This window comes from Nomascus leucogenys, chromosome 11, assembly GCF_006542625.1.
Source record: "Nomascus leucogenys isolate Asia chromosome 11, Asia_NLE_v1, whole genome shotgun sequence".
NCBI classification, from domain to species: Eukaryota; Metazoa; Chordata; class Mammalia; order Primates; family Hylobatidae; genus Nomascus; species Nomascus leucogenys.
The window spans coordinates 43,410,583-43,425,611 of record NC_044391.1 but is presented as its reverse complement, the minus strand read 5'-3'; the positions used below and the strand labels follow the sequence as shown (position 1 = coordinate 43,425,611).

The following is a 15,029-nucleotide window of genomic DNA, read 5'->3' as shown; positions in this document are numbered from 1 at the left end:
CTTCAAAGTTCATCCATGTTGTGGTCTGTGTCATAATTTTCTTCCTTTTTAATGTTGAATAATATTCAATTATATGTATGTATCACATTTTGTTTATCCATTTATCCATTGATGGGTACTTGGATTGCTTCCACCTTTTGGCTCTTGTCAATAATGCTGCCATGAATAAGGGAAAGGATATAAAGTTTTTCTTAATCTTCTTTAACACTTTGATGCCCTCTACTACTACTACTAGGCACTAGTAGATATATTAATACTGTTGGTAATATTTGGAATTCTGGCATTTACAGTTTCCTTGGTGTTCCACAAAGCCCTATGAGTTCCACTGTGCATGTTCCCTGAACAAGTTTGAGATCCAGTCTGTAGGTGGGAAGTTTCTTACCAACACACAGATTCTCAGGTTCTCTGGGAATGTTGGAGGTCAGGCACACTAGACCCCTGTTCCTACAGGGCAGTGATCAGCTGGAGTGGAGGAGTGGCCCCCCTTCCCTGATGTATGTGTTCAGCCTACCAGTCAGCACCATCCCATATTGTCCTACAGCTGACCTACTGCCCTGTTACCCACCTGCTTGGCCCCAAAGCCTGTTGAGTTTGCATAAACTATTTCAGAGAAAAGCTCTCAGGTAATCTGTATGGCTTATAAGGGAAACCTGCAGTCCTTTCTGAAAGGGGAGCTGTGAATATGACTGCTTTGTAGATAGATGTCCTAGGATTCTGGGTGAAAATTCTTAATTCCCCTCATGTAGGAATATCACAGAGTGTACCTTTTTGACTTAGTATTTTCCTAGTAAACTACACCTTTCTTAAAATGGCTACAAAGTCAGATGCATGTAAATGCTTTCAGCAAGGGTTTATTGATCATCTGCTTTAGGCTGGGCTCTATGTTAGGTGCCTGGGGATTCCATTCTAGTACCTGTGTTCTCATGGAGTTGAATCCTGGTCCCCCACATGACTTTTGATGATATTCACACTGTTAATTCCAATAAAGACAGAGTAGACAAACAGAAACTGTACATGAAAGTTAGGAATAGCATGAAGTTGATTTTTAAGAAGTATTATCAATAATGAAACGGTCTTTTCACTTTCAGATGAGAATTTTCCCTTTTTTTTGGTTCACTAGATTGTAGTTATCCTAATTCAGAAGTTCAACTAATGTAAATATCCAGTGATTGAGAAATTTTGTATTTTTGTTGTTTTCCGTTACTTGCTGTAGTTTTCTTTTTGGTGAGTCTTACAATTGGCATTATTGTAATAGAATGGAACACAAACTTTGAAGAAAAAAAAAAAAGGTCTGTTGCATTTTGTCTAGACTATGCAGCTACCCAGTGGATCACTGCTGAATGGAACAGGAAAGTGACAGATCCTTGGGCCTAATGTATTGCTGTGTTGTGGAACTGGTCATTCATTAGAAGAGGTCCCTGTGTATCCTTTCTATCAGGTCCTTCTCATTTAAATCTTGCTGCCTTTGTTGCATCTGTTAAACGAATCAGTTTGTTGCATTGAGGACACTTGAATATTTTACAGTGTTTTTTTTTTTTTTTTTTTTTTTTTTTTTTTTTTTTTTTGCCAAATCCTGAAGCTTGTGACTATCTGAAACTCTTTTAGTACCTTTTGAAGGATCAGAGCCCTGCATACCCCAAGAATGCACACTGTTTTTTTGAAACTGTGCTCTTTCCTTTTGTTCCTAATCAGTCATTATAGCCCCCTGATGGTACCTCTGGAGCAGATGCAGAAGTCAAACATGCAGAAAGAGGAATTAGCTGGGCGGACACAGGCTCGCAGCAGTGGTGGGGCTGAACACAATAGCACAGGGACTAATGCAGTTGCCACTGGAAGCAGTTTATTCCTATCACCAACCCTCTCCATTCCTTATATGTATTTCCATTAAATCTATAAATGGGGTGCTCCTCCTCCTTTAAACCATTTATGTTAAAAGAATCTTCTGGGCCAGCAGGGCTTTTTGATTTTTGTAGAATGGTGAGAAAGCCAAAAGAAAAAGACTGAAATTGACACAATATCCCTCTCAGTGCCTCTGCAGGGACTGAACTCAGTAGCTATTATGTAACTACAACATAGGCACACTTTCATAGGTATTGTCTGTGTTTCTCTAGTCTGGGTGTTTTCCTTGCGTATTAGTTCTGAGTTCTGAGTGCTAAACAACAACAAAAGGTGTCTGAAAAGATAAGGTGGCAAACATTGTTTAACATACCTCCTTGAGAAAAGTTTAAATATTTTCCCCAAGAACGATGTCAGAGTTAGGCTTTGCTAGTGCTGCCCTACTTGTGGCTGGTAAAAAAAATTGTTAGTGGAACTCTACTTCTCTAAGTGTTATTCTTGTTTGTCCCTTGCAATGATTTTATTCGATGGTGGGAAAGTGTTTGTATTAACCCTTCAGCATCACTGAACTTGGGGTATCCCATTTCTGTATTTATGTTATACTTCCTTTGATTGAACCATTATTTTCTAATTATTTTTTATCAAGAAGCATTAAAATAAGGATGAAAGTAAATAGATTAAGGATTACCAGTTTCCTAAATGGAACCTGACTAAATGTAAAATTAAGTCAACACACCCACACAGAGAATTCCAAGAAGCTAAGTAGCTTTTGAATACACAGCTCTGTGTATGCTAGTGCAGTGGTCAAAGTGTGAGATGGAGGACCTGAGACCCTTTCACGGGTCCATGAGGGCGAATGTAATGTCATAATAATACTAAGATTATTTGCCCTTTTTGCTGTGTTGATATTTGCACTGATTGTGCAAAAGGCAAAGTGGAGAAAACTGCTGATCTTTAGCATGAATCCAGGTGGCAGCAACAAACTGTATTAGTAGTCATTGCATTATTCATCTCCATGCACTCAATTTAAAAAGAAAATGTCAGTTTCACATAAGAATGTTCTGATGAAACAGTAAAAATTATTAAATCTCAACTGTTAAGGACATCTTTTTAATATACTGCATGATGAAATGGGAAGTACATGTAAAACATTTTTGCCTAACCATGTGCAATGATCATCTGGTTAGCTGAAGGAAAAGATCCTGTGTATAGTGAGACTATGTTCCAAGGCTAGAAAGAACTGCAAAGAAATCTCGAACTGCACTGTTTGTTGTTGCTAGTATATTGGTGGCGTCGGTTTGGTGCTATTTTGTGTTTATTGTAGATAGAGCACCACATGGATAAGCATGTTAAAAATTTTGGGAGTCGAGGGTTTTCCTTGTGGTGGAATGGTGACGCTAATGTGAGATGAGGGAGAGATGAGGGAGCAGAGGAAGAAGCCTCCGTGTTGGATTTGAATTCAAGGTGTCACCATGAACTTGTGATTTACCTATTTAAAATATCCTTGCTCCGTCCAAAGAGCCTACAAGCAATGATAATTCAGTAACCGAGGTACACTGTGTTCTCTGAGCTTGGTTTTTAAATGCCATTTCTCAGTGAAAGGTTTCAGGGCTCCTTGGAGAAATGGCTGATTTGCGGTCTGGGACAGGAAACATACAAGGTTAGCTTGCCGTGCTTGTTGTGTCAGAAAGCAAGGAGGTGTTGAAAGACCCCTAGTGCCATGTCAGAAAGACAGAGGATGACTTTCCAAGAAGCTCCCAATGGCCAAATTTGGGACAGTCAGAAAGAATTATGAGAGTATGGATTATAACACATTGAATAATAATTTTGAGAAATCCATGGATATACATTGTAGAAGAAAAGGGGGAGAGTAAGAGAAAGACTATATTATACAAGAATGCTAGCTACTTTATGAAGGAGAGAGAAAATCTGAAAATTTCTCTTTTGCAGTCCCTAATGTAATAATTCATTCAAGGGCGCCCTGGCTCATGCCTGTAATCCCAGCACTTTGGGAGGCTGAGGTGAGAGGATCACTTGAGGCAAGGAATTTGAGACCAGCCTGGGTAACATAGACCCTGTCTTTATTAAAATAAAAAATATATATATAAAAAAAGAATTGTCAATGGATGCTGAAACTATTGAGCGAGATGTTACCAGGGAGGCTATTCACAGAATCTCAAGTATCACTCTGCATGTTCCTTATTAGTGACAAAGGAGAAAGGGTGTTTTTTTGTTGTTGTTGTTGTTTTTTGTTTTGTTTTGTTTTTTTAAAAGCAAAGAACAAATCAGGCCGATTCCACCTTAACTTATTGACCAAACAGCAACACCACTAAGAAAAGAGACAGCCAGACCTTATGTGCTTTCCAAAGGAAGAACATAGCACTTCCTAAAAAGTAGTCTTGGCAAAAGCAAGCAAACTAGAAGTAAGCCTCCAGATTCAACTCCCAAATTGTAAATCCAAATGAGTCTGTTAAACACCACCTTGGGGCTGCAAAAAAATAAAACTTCAGACTTGGACAAACTCCACAGTCAAATGACCCAGTTTGTTCAAAAATAAACTGCAAGAGAAAAAAAGATAAAGGAGTGATGAGAAGGGATTTACGAGCCATGTTGATCAGTGTGTGAACCTTATTTGGATCATGATGCAGATAAACTAAGTTTTTAAAAAATGAGGCAGAAGATTTGTGAATACAGACTGCACATTTGATAATGATAATGAGTGACATGATACTGTGTCTACAGTTGCCTCACAATAATTTAGAAGAAGGGGAGTTGGGTCGGGATACAGGGGAAGCACAGTTAGCCTTGGGCAGATAATTACGGGGAGGATCAATGTGTGCTCATTAAAATATCTTCCCATCTATTTTTGAAATATCTTTGAAAGTTTTTATAATGAAAAATTTAAAAAATTACTAATTAATAGTGGGATAACTTGACATTATGTGCCCCCTTATGCAATGCATTGAGGAGTACATGTCACCTATGTAGAATGGTGCCAAAAATACATAACCTGAATCTAATCATGAGGAAACACTCAGATAAGCTCAGAATACATGACATTCTACAAGGCAGTTGTCATGGTCTATCTAAAAAAAAAGTCAGTGTTGCGAAAAACAACAAAAAACAGTGTCATAAGAATCAAATAGAATTCAAAACCTTGCCGGAGTGGATCTTATTGTCTCCAAAAAGTTATAAAAGACATTTTGGGAAGAGTTGCAGATATTAAAATACAGAATTACAGTACATCGTACTATTGAATTAATGTTAATTATTTTTGGTACAATTATGGTTTTGTGGTTCTATGGGAGAATGTCCTTATCCATGGGAGATATATGCCGAATTATATTAGGGCCAATCAATACAATGTCTGCAAATTACTCTAATCAGTGTGTGGGGAATATATGGATTAGGTTGGCTCATATTAAATTGCTATTTTCCTAAATTAAAAACAGCCAAATATCGGCAAATGCCCATGGTTCAACCTAATATTTGTTGAAACAGAGAAAGAAAGCAAATGCGGTGACAAATAATGGGTCTAGATAAAGAATCAACAGGTGTTCGTACTATTTTTTCACCTTTCTGTGTGTTTGAACTTTTTTAAAACAAAGAATTGGGAGAAAATAGTCAACTTACAAAAATGAACTCCAGCAGATACATATTTGTGGATTAAGTGTGCTGACATTGTTCCCTCTGGGATCAATTATCCCCTAATAGCATTTGAATTCTGTTAGAATTAATCCCCAGCTACGTAAGTTGACTTACAATATAGAAAAGAAGAAAAGCTACTTATTTCATTGTATGAACTTTCTACTTTCTGAATCAGCCTGTGATGAAGAGAAAAATAAATAGTGTAGGTGAACATTAAGAAAAGAGCTTAATAATATTTTATGGCATCTTTTTTATGTAGATGACATTTAAAGATGCATCCACTGTGGGGGAAAAAAAGAGATCATTGGTTCTTAGAAACAATTTTTCTTTTTGTCAAGAGATCAAACATGTCTTCTGTCTGGCCTGGTTTTAACATTCTCTGTAAAATAGGGTGTATATCTAGAATTTTAAGTTTTATCTCCCCTACCCACCCCACACCTTATTTTGCCATGAGTTCTTAGCTGAAGCGTGTTTTGCTCAGGGTTACTGGGGACTTCTGGGCAACCGTGGCAGTTGGATGAAGTGATGAGATTTCTACTCCCCTCCAGAAAATGTCCCTAAGTGATTAGCAAGAACCCCTGGTTTAATCCTGCCTCTTTTGAATCCAAAACAGATCCCTAAAGAAGTGGCTGACATCTTTAACGCCCCCAGTGATGATGAAGAGTTTGTCGGCTTCCGAGATGATGTTCCCATGGAAACCCTCTCGTCAGAGGAGAGCTGTGATAGTTTTGACTCACTGGAGTCAGGGAAACAGGTACGGATGATTCCTTCCAAGCGGATGTGTTCATCTGGAGGCCTGAATCTTGGTTTGGATGTTCTTTTATTTGAACATGGTGTGAGATTGGTGATATCAGTTCATTCTCTAGCATTTTATTTTAGAAACATTATGTCTTCCTGTTTTAAAAAACTGGTGAGAGAACCTAGTTCACTTTGCTGTGTTAATCTTTCCCTGTACCATAATTCTTTTTTTTTTTTTTATTTAAATAAAGGGACCTCACACGATCAAGTGCATTTTCTTGGCTGCCTTGGGGCTGTAACCTGCGGCGAGGCTGTGTTCAGAGTCTTCCCACAGAGGCGAGGCTGCGGCGAGGCATGAGGGATCGTGTGGTTACAGGGAGACAATTGCACCTCTGTGGTCCTGTGGTGCAATTCTGTTGGCGTGTCACTCTTGGAATTGCCGGGGAGAGCCTTATTCTTGCGTTAATTACTTTGATCTCTAGCACTCACAAGTTAGAGTTCTCTGAGAGGTAGATTCCTGGAGGTTCACATTGTGTCCTAGTAGCAGAATGGCCAATCAAAATCTCTACCCTTCAGTGGCATTTTCTTCTGAGCTCATTGCGGCACTCAAAATTCCTCATTCTGCCTTAACCATGGCCTCTCCAAAAAGGCAGCAGATTAAACCCACGTTGCTTCCACTGGGCAAGTACAGGAAGGGAAGCAGTTAATTATATGTAAGTGAAGTGCCTGCTTAATTATGCGGGCCACTGTAGGTTCTGGCCTGGGTGGGAGCTGTGCTTTCTGAGATCGCTGGGGGCTCCCTGGTCTCTGCCGTCCTCCACAGCGGTTGACCCCACCAGTAGACCTCCTTCTAACCACCTGGGTTTCTTCCTCTCTGTTACACCTTTTGCTCTTTGTTATTATTTTCTTTCTTTCCAAGATGGAGTATCGCTGTGTCGCCCAGGCTGGAGTGCAGTGGCATGATCTCGGCTCACTGCAACTTCTGCCTCCCGGGTTCAAGCAATTTTCCCAGCCTCAGCCTCCCGAGCAGCTGGGATTACAGGCTCCTACCACCACGCCTGGCTAATTATTATTATTATTTTTTTAAGTAGAGACGGGGTTTTGCCATGTTGGCCAGGCTGGTCTCAAACTCCCAACCTCAGGTGATCCGCCCGCCTCAGCCTCCCAAAGTGCTGGAATTACAGGCATGAGCCACCGTGCCCGGCCTGCTCTTTGTTACTGTCACTTGTTTTCCCTGTTCCTGTCCCTAAATGCAGATGTTCTCTAAGGTTTTGTCTTCAGTCTTCTCACTTAGTGATCTTGTCTGTTGTCCTGCTCTGAGCTGTTACTGTTTTCTTTTGTGGAGCTTGTTGTCTCTCTCCAGCCCCAGGTTGTTTCTGACTACCAGTTGGACTGGTCCTGGTTGCTAAGGGAGATCTGAAACTCACTTCTCCTTCCCTTCGTTGTCTTTCTGGCTTACCCCTTTCCCCATCTTGATCTCCATCTTTTGTTGTTCTTCACCTTCCCTCCCCTCTTCTATCTCCTTGACTCCCGTCCAGGAGTTGATGAAACTTCTGCTGTGTTCCTGGTGTCCATCCTTCCTTTCCCTCTGCAGCTGCTGTAGCCCTCGTAGCTCTTACCTGAATGTTCATCCCTTCCTACTAGGATCTGTTATAGGATTGAGCTCCTCCCTTAGCCCTCCATCTGAGTACAGTCAGGCAGTGGGGAGAGTAGAGCCTGTTGGATCCACCTTGAGGAGCGTTTGAGCAGGGCAGAACATGTTTAAAGGGCCGAGCACAGAGCCTGGCAGGCACCGGGCATTAAGAAACAGAACAGGTGCTTCTGCTGCTATGATGACTACTTTTGTAGTCAGGTGTGTTCTCCCCAGGGAGGACAGTGTGCCAACTGCTTTTCGTACAGATACTGCATTTAATTTACAGACCTCCCTGGGAAGCTGCAGGTTTGCAAGTGATGAAACTGACGTTCAGGAAGGTGTAATGACTTGCCCAAGGCCCCACATCTGGGAAGTACCAAGCTGGGATGTTCCAAATCCAGGGCCACCACTTCTCAGCCTGTTACCCCACTGGGTCTCTTTCCTACCTGCTATGCTGCAGGGCACTGGGACTGAATTGACACTCTCATTATCCACTGTTCTCCCCTTTCTGCCCACTGGTCTATGCTGTTCCTGCCTATCTGTGCTCTCACCATTTTTCTAGCCTCTACTGTGGCTCACATCTAGTTATGCTACTTCTTCCATGAAGTCTTACTGGGTTTTCTTTCCCTCCGTGTGCCATATTGCTTGTGTATCCCTTAGAACACTGACCCTCACCAGGGTGATTTGTGGACCTATCTGCTTCCCTGTTAGATTATAAACTCCTTGAAGAAGGGGGGACCTCATACTTGAATGGTGCTTTCTAGCTTCCCTGGCTCTGACTTTTCGTCCTCATATATTGTTCCTTTGCTCTGATTTCAGGCATCCAACACCCCACCTGACTGTATACAGTGAGCATGGGGGGTGTTGTTTGCTGGGTGCAGTTGAAATGGGGTGCTTGTCTGGCTGTCTGGTTCAACAGGCCATTGCCCTCTAGTCTGTTTTTTCATGTCACATGGACTTCAAAATAAGTTTATCCACCTATGTTAGCTTCTCCTCTGATGTGTTATTTGCTTATGGTCCTGATCATGGTAGATGACCAAGGCCCACAGCATAGTGCCCAGTATTGATTTTGAAGATGAATGAACCAGTGCCAGAGAGCAGTCAGCAGTGCAAGGGTTTGTAACTCAGAATGCAGTGGAGCAGTGTGGAGTGGAGATTGGCATCATGCAGACCCACATGGAGAACAGTGCTTACACACTTTGGAGTAAGGAAACTAAAGCATAGGCCTCAGTTCAGGACAACGGTAAGTTGTTTTTCTCTATCAGTACTGACCATCAAAGATGGTGATCTCTCCCAAGGTGCCCATTGCCCTGGGAGGCCAGCACACAGGATCAAAATAGCCAGAAAAACTGGAAGACGGGAACTCACAGCTTCAAGGCTTGCTCTGTTCTCTTCAGGCCCTAGGCAGGGGCTTTAGGTAGTTGATGAAATTTACACACAGAAATACCGCTCTAAATTAGCCTGCCAGGGGCTGGCCCAAGGCTCTGTGAGCCAGATGTTTCTTGCACTGAGAGGCCTCAGGTGCATGGTGGGTTTCCTTAGCAGCAGCTGTGTACCATTCTTCCTTAATAATCAAGCCCTGGCTGCTTCTCTACCCTGACCCCACATGCTCATGATCTATTTTAACCAATAGAGAGAAGCTGCATGAACTTGCACACAGTATGTGTCTGCTAACTCTGGTCTCCCTTAAACATGATTTGAATTTCACTTTAAAGAAACTTCCCTTTTGTGTGTGCCATTTTTTTTTTCAAGCAGCTGCACTACAGCTATCAACAAAGGAACAAAGTAATTTAGCTCTGAGCAAACTCACTCCAATTACCCATAATAATTCATAGGAGACATTTTTAAGCTTACAGAATGCTAGATGTAGGCATTTCTTTCTGTGTGCCCCTGTAAGTTTTTCCACTTGTCTATTATGTCTATCTTTCCCCAGAGATATATGAGCTCCAAGAAGTATATAATTAAAGTCGGGGAAAGGCAGTGGGGTAGATACAGATTCTCAGCCAAGTGTGGTGTTACAAGGGGTCATTGCTATATCAGAGATGGGGGGAAGAGACGTCAGAGGAAACTGGGGACAGACTCGAGCCCTGATGAGGCGTGGCGGGCTTGCAGGGGGCTGGTCTCGTGGGTCTCCCTTTGGCCTGCAGTTTGTTATTTCCTCTTTCTTTCAAGCATACTATTAAGAGAGTTGGGTTTCCATCTTTACACTATTTCAAAAGAAAAAGTATTAGAAAATGGCTTTTCTTAAAGAGTCACATTGCATCTTTCCTTTTGCTCACTTGCCACCTAGCCATGGTTGTTCACCTCTCACCTCTTGCAGGAGAGAAATTCCTGGGGGTGACCTTGGGTGAGCTTTCCATCAGGCGCCCGTGATGTCTGCTCATGGAGCAAGTCTAGGCTCTCTGGTGGTGGGCAGTGGGGGCTGGGAGAGGCCCCTGCCTTTTCCTACGAAGAAACTCGCCGTTGGTGAATGGGAGGCACGCTCACCCACTTGGAGGAGACTCTGGCTTTGAAAGGCTGTTGGAAAGGGAAGCCAGCATGTGGGAGGGAGCCAGGTTTTCTCCTCATGTCTTCTTTCCATGTGTTTTGGTTCTGTGTGAAAGCAGACGTGTCTGGTTGCCAGCTTTGGCAGGAGAAGCTGAATTCCATGAGCACTTACCAGTCACATTAGAAGCTGATTGAGACTACACCCAATTTTTAAAAATTGTCTGATTTGTAGGTCTGAGTTTTGTAAGCTTTAGAAAATGTGTATATATGTAATATATTTGTGTATGTATGCGGGTTTTTTTGAGAGAGGGGCTCACTCTGTCACCAGGCTGGAGTGCAGTGGTGTGATCTTGGCTGCAACCCAGGCTGGAGTGCATTGGTGTGCAGCTCACTGCAGCCTCGACCTCCCAGGGTTGGGTAATCCTCCCACCTTAGCCTCCCAAGTAGCTGAGACTACAGGTACACGCCACCAGACCCAGCTAATTTTTGTATTTTTTGCAGAGATGAGGTCTCACTATGTTGCTCAGGCTGGTCTTGAACTCCTGAGTTCAAGTGATCTGCCTGCCTCGGTCTCCCAAAGTGCTGGGATTACAGGGTGAGCCACTGCACCTGACCAGTGTTTTTTTTTAATTGTGGTAAAATACACATAACATGCAGTATCACATTTCAGCTGTTTTTGATGTGTACAGTTCAGTGCATTAAGTACATTCACATTGTTGTCCATCCATTTTCGTCATCTCCATCAGAAACTCTGCACCCGTTCAGTAGCTCCTCATTGTACCCTTTCCTGGTAACCTCTATTCTACTTTCTGTCTCTGATGTATGTGTGTCTTTAATTTAGCAGGATGTGCGCTTTCATTCCAAATACTTCACAGAAGAACTAAGAAGAATTTTTATAGAGGACACTGACTCAGAGACTGAGGATTTTGCAGGATTTACACAGAGTGATCTGAATGGAAAGACTAACCCAGAAGTAATGGTAATAATTACAACAGGAGGGGATGTGGGTGGTAATGTTTCTAATCCTGTTTCTGAATTAGAGTTTTACGTGTAAGAAGTCACTTCACAAGTGAAAAGATTTTACTTTTTCTTACATATTTTTCTTACAAGCAATTAACATAACCTAAAAAAATTGCTCCTGGAAGGCTAATTCCTGGTCCACCAGTCCATTATTCTCAGAGAAAATCCATTCATCTTCTCCTCATGCCTAGGGGGTTTTGGGGGACGTGTCCCAGGCGTCCTTTATTGTCCTTCTCAAAGAATTTATCTCTCTTGGCCAGGAGCCGTGGCTCATGCCTGTAATCCCAGCACTTTGGGAGGCCGAGGCGGGTGAACCTGAGGTCAGGAGTTCAAGACCAGCCTGACCAATATGGTGAAACCCCATCTCTACTCAAAATACAAAAATTAGCTGGGTGTGGCAGCGGGAACCTGTAATCCAAACTACTCGGGAGGCGGAGGCAGGAGGATTGCTTGAAGCCGGGAGGTGGAGGTTGCAGTGAGCTGAGATTGAGTCACTGCACTCCAGGCTGGGTGACAGAGCAAGACTCCATCTCAAAAAGAAAAAAAAAATTTATCTCAAGAGTTTCGTAAACCTCTTTTATCTAAAAGTTTATCTTAAGAGTGACAACTTCGTTGAGGTACTTTCTTACTGTGTGTGAAGTGACAGTTTTTGGTTTGAAGTTAATTTGGCAAAAATTTGGCTGTGGTACAAACTTGGTGTTCCCCCATGCATTGTGGATTTGGATTTGTCATGCTTTTTAGTGTTAAAGATGACCCAGGCCTGCCTGGATTCTGGAGGGAAGTCTACTCTCAGCACTTCTATGAACAGACTTGTTAGTTGTTTGTTTTATCCTGCACAGTTAGGCTAGTTTACTGCCCACTCGTGTTTGAATCTGAAGGTAACTTTAAGGCACAGCCTTTGGATTTAAGTGCAGAAATGTTTTCTGCTAAAAATAGCATACATTTATGCAAAAAATAAACATGCTACTATCTTCTTCAGTATGAAGATGGAACGTAGAGTTTAAGCCTCTTCACAGCCAGAAGCTGCTAAGGACTAACTTTTGCCAGAGACTGTGTAGAGGTATAAATAAGCCATGACTCCTAGCCTGCCTTGTCCCTCACCTGTCCTAGGAGAGAATGTAGAGCATAAAAGCCCGCATGGTAGGCTGCTTCGTTTGATGGTGATTTTTTGCTATGAGTAGCAACACAGAGCTGTGCCAGCCTGGAGGCCCCAGGTCTCCTTTGGCTTTCTTTGCAGATGCTGTTTGTGTGGCAGTTCCATCAGTTCTGGCCAGCAAGTCCCCAACTTCTTGCCAGCACGATATTAAGATCCTTCTAAAACCCTAATGGGCATCATCTGTTAGCGATGTACTTATTTTCTGTTATTTAGTGAAGTGATGTCTGGTTATTTGAAGCATTTGTGTTTCTAGTGAGAGAAAGTGAATTACCCCAGAAGTCTTCCCTCCCACCTGCCCCCAAGTCTATGGACTGTGATGTGTTACATAGATCATGATATAGCTTACAGTTCAGCACAGGCCCCTGCAAATTTTATTTTAGAATCCAGTGAGAAGAAAAGCATTGTTGCCTCCCAGCCCAGCCTCCTGCCCACCCCTGTGGGAACTGGCAAACCTGTCTTTCTTGATAATGGGACATTGCTGTAACCTTGGTTTCCAGGGGTCTGCTGGCCGGATGCAAAATAGCCACATCCACATACTACACTTGTGCTCTTCTCTTGGGTCTGATTCTGGGCTGCTGTGTACCATATGTTCTTTCCTTCCTTCAGGCCTCTGCAGTGAGCTGTTCCACGTCTGGTAAAGAGAGGCCTGTAGATGATGAGGATGGTAGATAAATGGATCAAAACTGAAGTTCTTCCCTGACAGTGTCCCCTAAAATTGGGTTCCTTTGCAGTACACCATTTGGAATTCTGAAGCTATTAATATGGAAAGTTCAGGGTATTAAAAAAATAGATAAATCAGTGCCATATAGTCTTATTTCTCACTTGGCTTGGTGTGGATATACCAGGGTTGGCAGTTACCTGCGTTTTTTTTCTCCCTGTGTCTCATTTCTAACTTTAGTCCAACGAGAATTTGGGGTTGATGGTGGTCACTGGGGAGGAAGCAGAGTCCCTGAACTGATCCTGGGTCCATATTGGTGCCATTCCATGTTCTTGGTAGATTTTCAGAATTCCCAGATAATGGTTCCAAAGTTTTCTAGCTTGTGGTCATGGAGGGATGCCTAGAAGACGTCCCAGATCTCACATACTTAAACCTGTCTCTGTATCACTGCTAAGAGTCCCGTCGCATCCAAGCTGTCACCTAGGTGATGTATCCCTCTTACTGCCTTCCATATTTACCGTGTTCTCACTTGTAACACGGAGCAATGTTTGAATGCTGGAGGCCTCTACCATGTGGAATTTGAAAATGTCGGGTGAGGATTTCTTGAGTTGACTGAGTGGTGTTTTGCTACAACCCGTAGAGCTTTCTGACCTGGTTTCACCTCATGGCTCTGAAACCCAGAGAAGGGAAAGGTGCCCCTTGACTGAGGACCCAGTGGCAGGTCATCTGCCTTTCCTGAGTCACCGCCCTGAGGTGCAGTCAGCTCTCCCGCCCTGTTACTCAGGAGTCTGGTTCCTGCTATTTAGAGGAGACCAGTCAGCAGTTTTCCCCTGTTGCATCCTTTCCTGTCTGAAGATCACGTCTGTCATGCTGCTGTCTCTCCTTTTCTGTGACTGTCTCTCCTCTTGCTGGTGCTCCCTGGTTGTCCCACGGTGGAGGAACCCACCCTGTCAGTGTTTTGCTTACAGCCCTCATGCTCTGAATGGAACCCAGTTCTGTCATGGGTGTGTTGGTGCACAGTTCAGTAGTAGGTTGCCTGCTCTTTGATTTTGTTCATCAACCAATTTCTTGCACATTTAAAGGAAATTCAGAGGGAACTCATAATATGAAGGGGAAGCTTTTCATTTTTCATGTTTTTTCTCATATGCTGTCAGTTGTTTTAAATGCATGTCTTTTTTGTGGGTCTGTAACAATGTCTTTGTGCTTTCTCTTGCTCTTATTTTATTAGGTCGTGGAGTCAGATTTGAGTGATGATGGCAAAGCATCTTTGGTGAGCGAGGAAGAGGAAGATGAAGAAGAAGAAGATAAGGCTACCCCGAGAAGAAGCAGGTCTAGAAGAAGTAGTATTGGTCTTCGAGTAGCCTTTCAGTTCCCCACCAAGAAGCTGGCCAACAAACCAGAAAAAAACAGTTCTTGCGAGCAGTTGTTTTCTAGCTCACACTTACAGAATGAGAAAAAAACAATTCTTGGAAGAAAGAAAGGCCGTAGACAGGTGATACAAAGGGAAGATTCTACCTCTGAGTCTGAGGACGACTCTCGGGATGAGAGCCAGGAGAGTTCGGATGCTTTGCTGAAAAGGACCATGAACATCAAGGAGAACAAAGCCATGGTGAGGCTTCACAGAGGGCGTCCTGGGAGTGGGCACCAGGCTCTGGCAGCAGTTGCTGGGCTCCCAGAACCACTTTGAACCACTTCACTCCTATAGCTGCTGCTGTTGCTTTGGCTTCTGTCAAGAAAATTTACTCTGGGTATTGTGTATCCTTTTACTTTTCCAGAACCCAAAGCAACTATTACATGATCAGCTCTGGTTTGGGAACAGAAAGATTCCGCAGGACCATTTTTAGCCCCTACAT

General features: G+C 42.8%; 1 protein-coding gene across 3 annotated transcripts in view; it reads left to right on the top strand.

Moving 5' to 3' along the window:
• CDCA7L (cell division cycle associated 7 like) overlaps window positions 1-15,029 on the top strand; it is a 45,931-nt gene that overhangs the window by 24,185 nt on the left and 6,717 nt on the right. For 2 of the 3 annotated variants that reach the window (XR_004032251.1, XM_003252638.4), the window contains exons 2-4: window positions 6,098-6,238; window positions 11,184-11,321; window positions 14,405-14,785. Coding sequence is in view for 2 of the 3 variants with exons in the window: in XM_003252638.4 (XP_003252686.2) it covers window positions 6,098-6,238; window positions 11,184-11,321; window positions 14,405-14,785 (660 nt within the window). In the remaining variant the exon portion in view is untranslated. The remainder of the gene's footprint in view (window positions 1-6,097; window positions 6,239-11,183; window positions 11,322-14,404; window positions 14,786-15,029) is intronic. The other variant, XM_030822212.1, reaches the window with a different exon arrangement.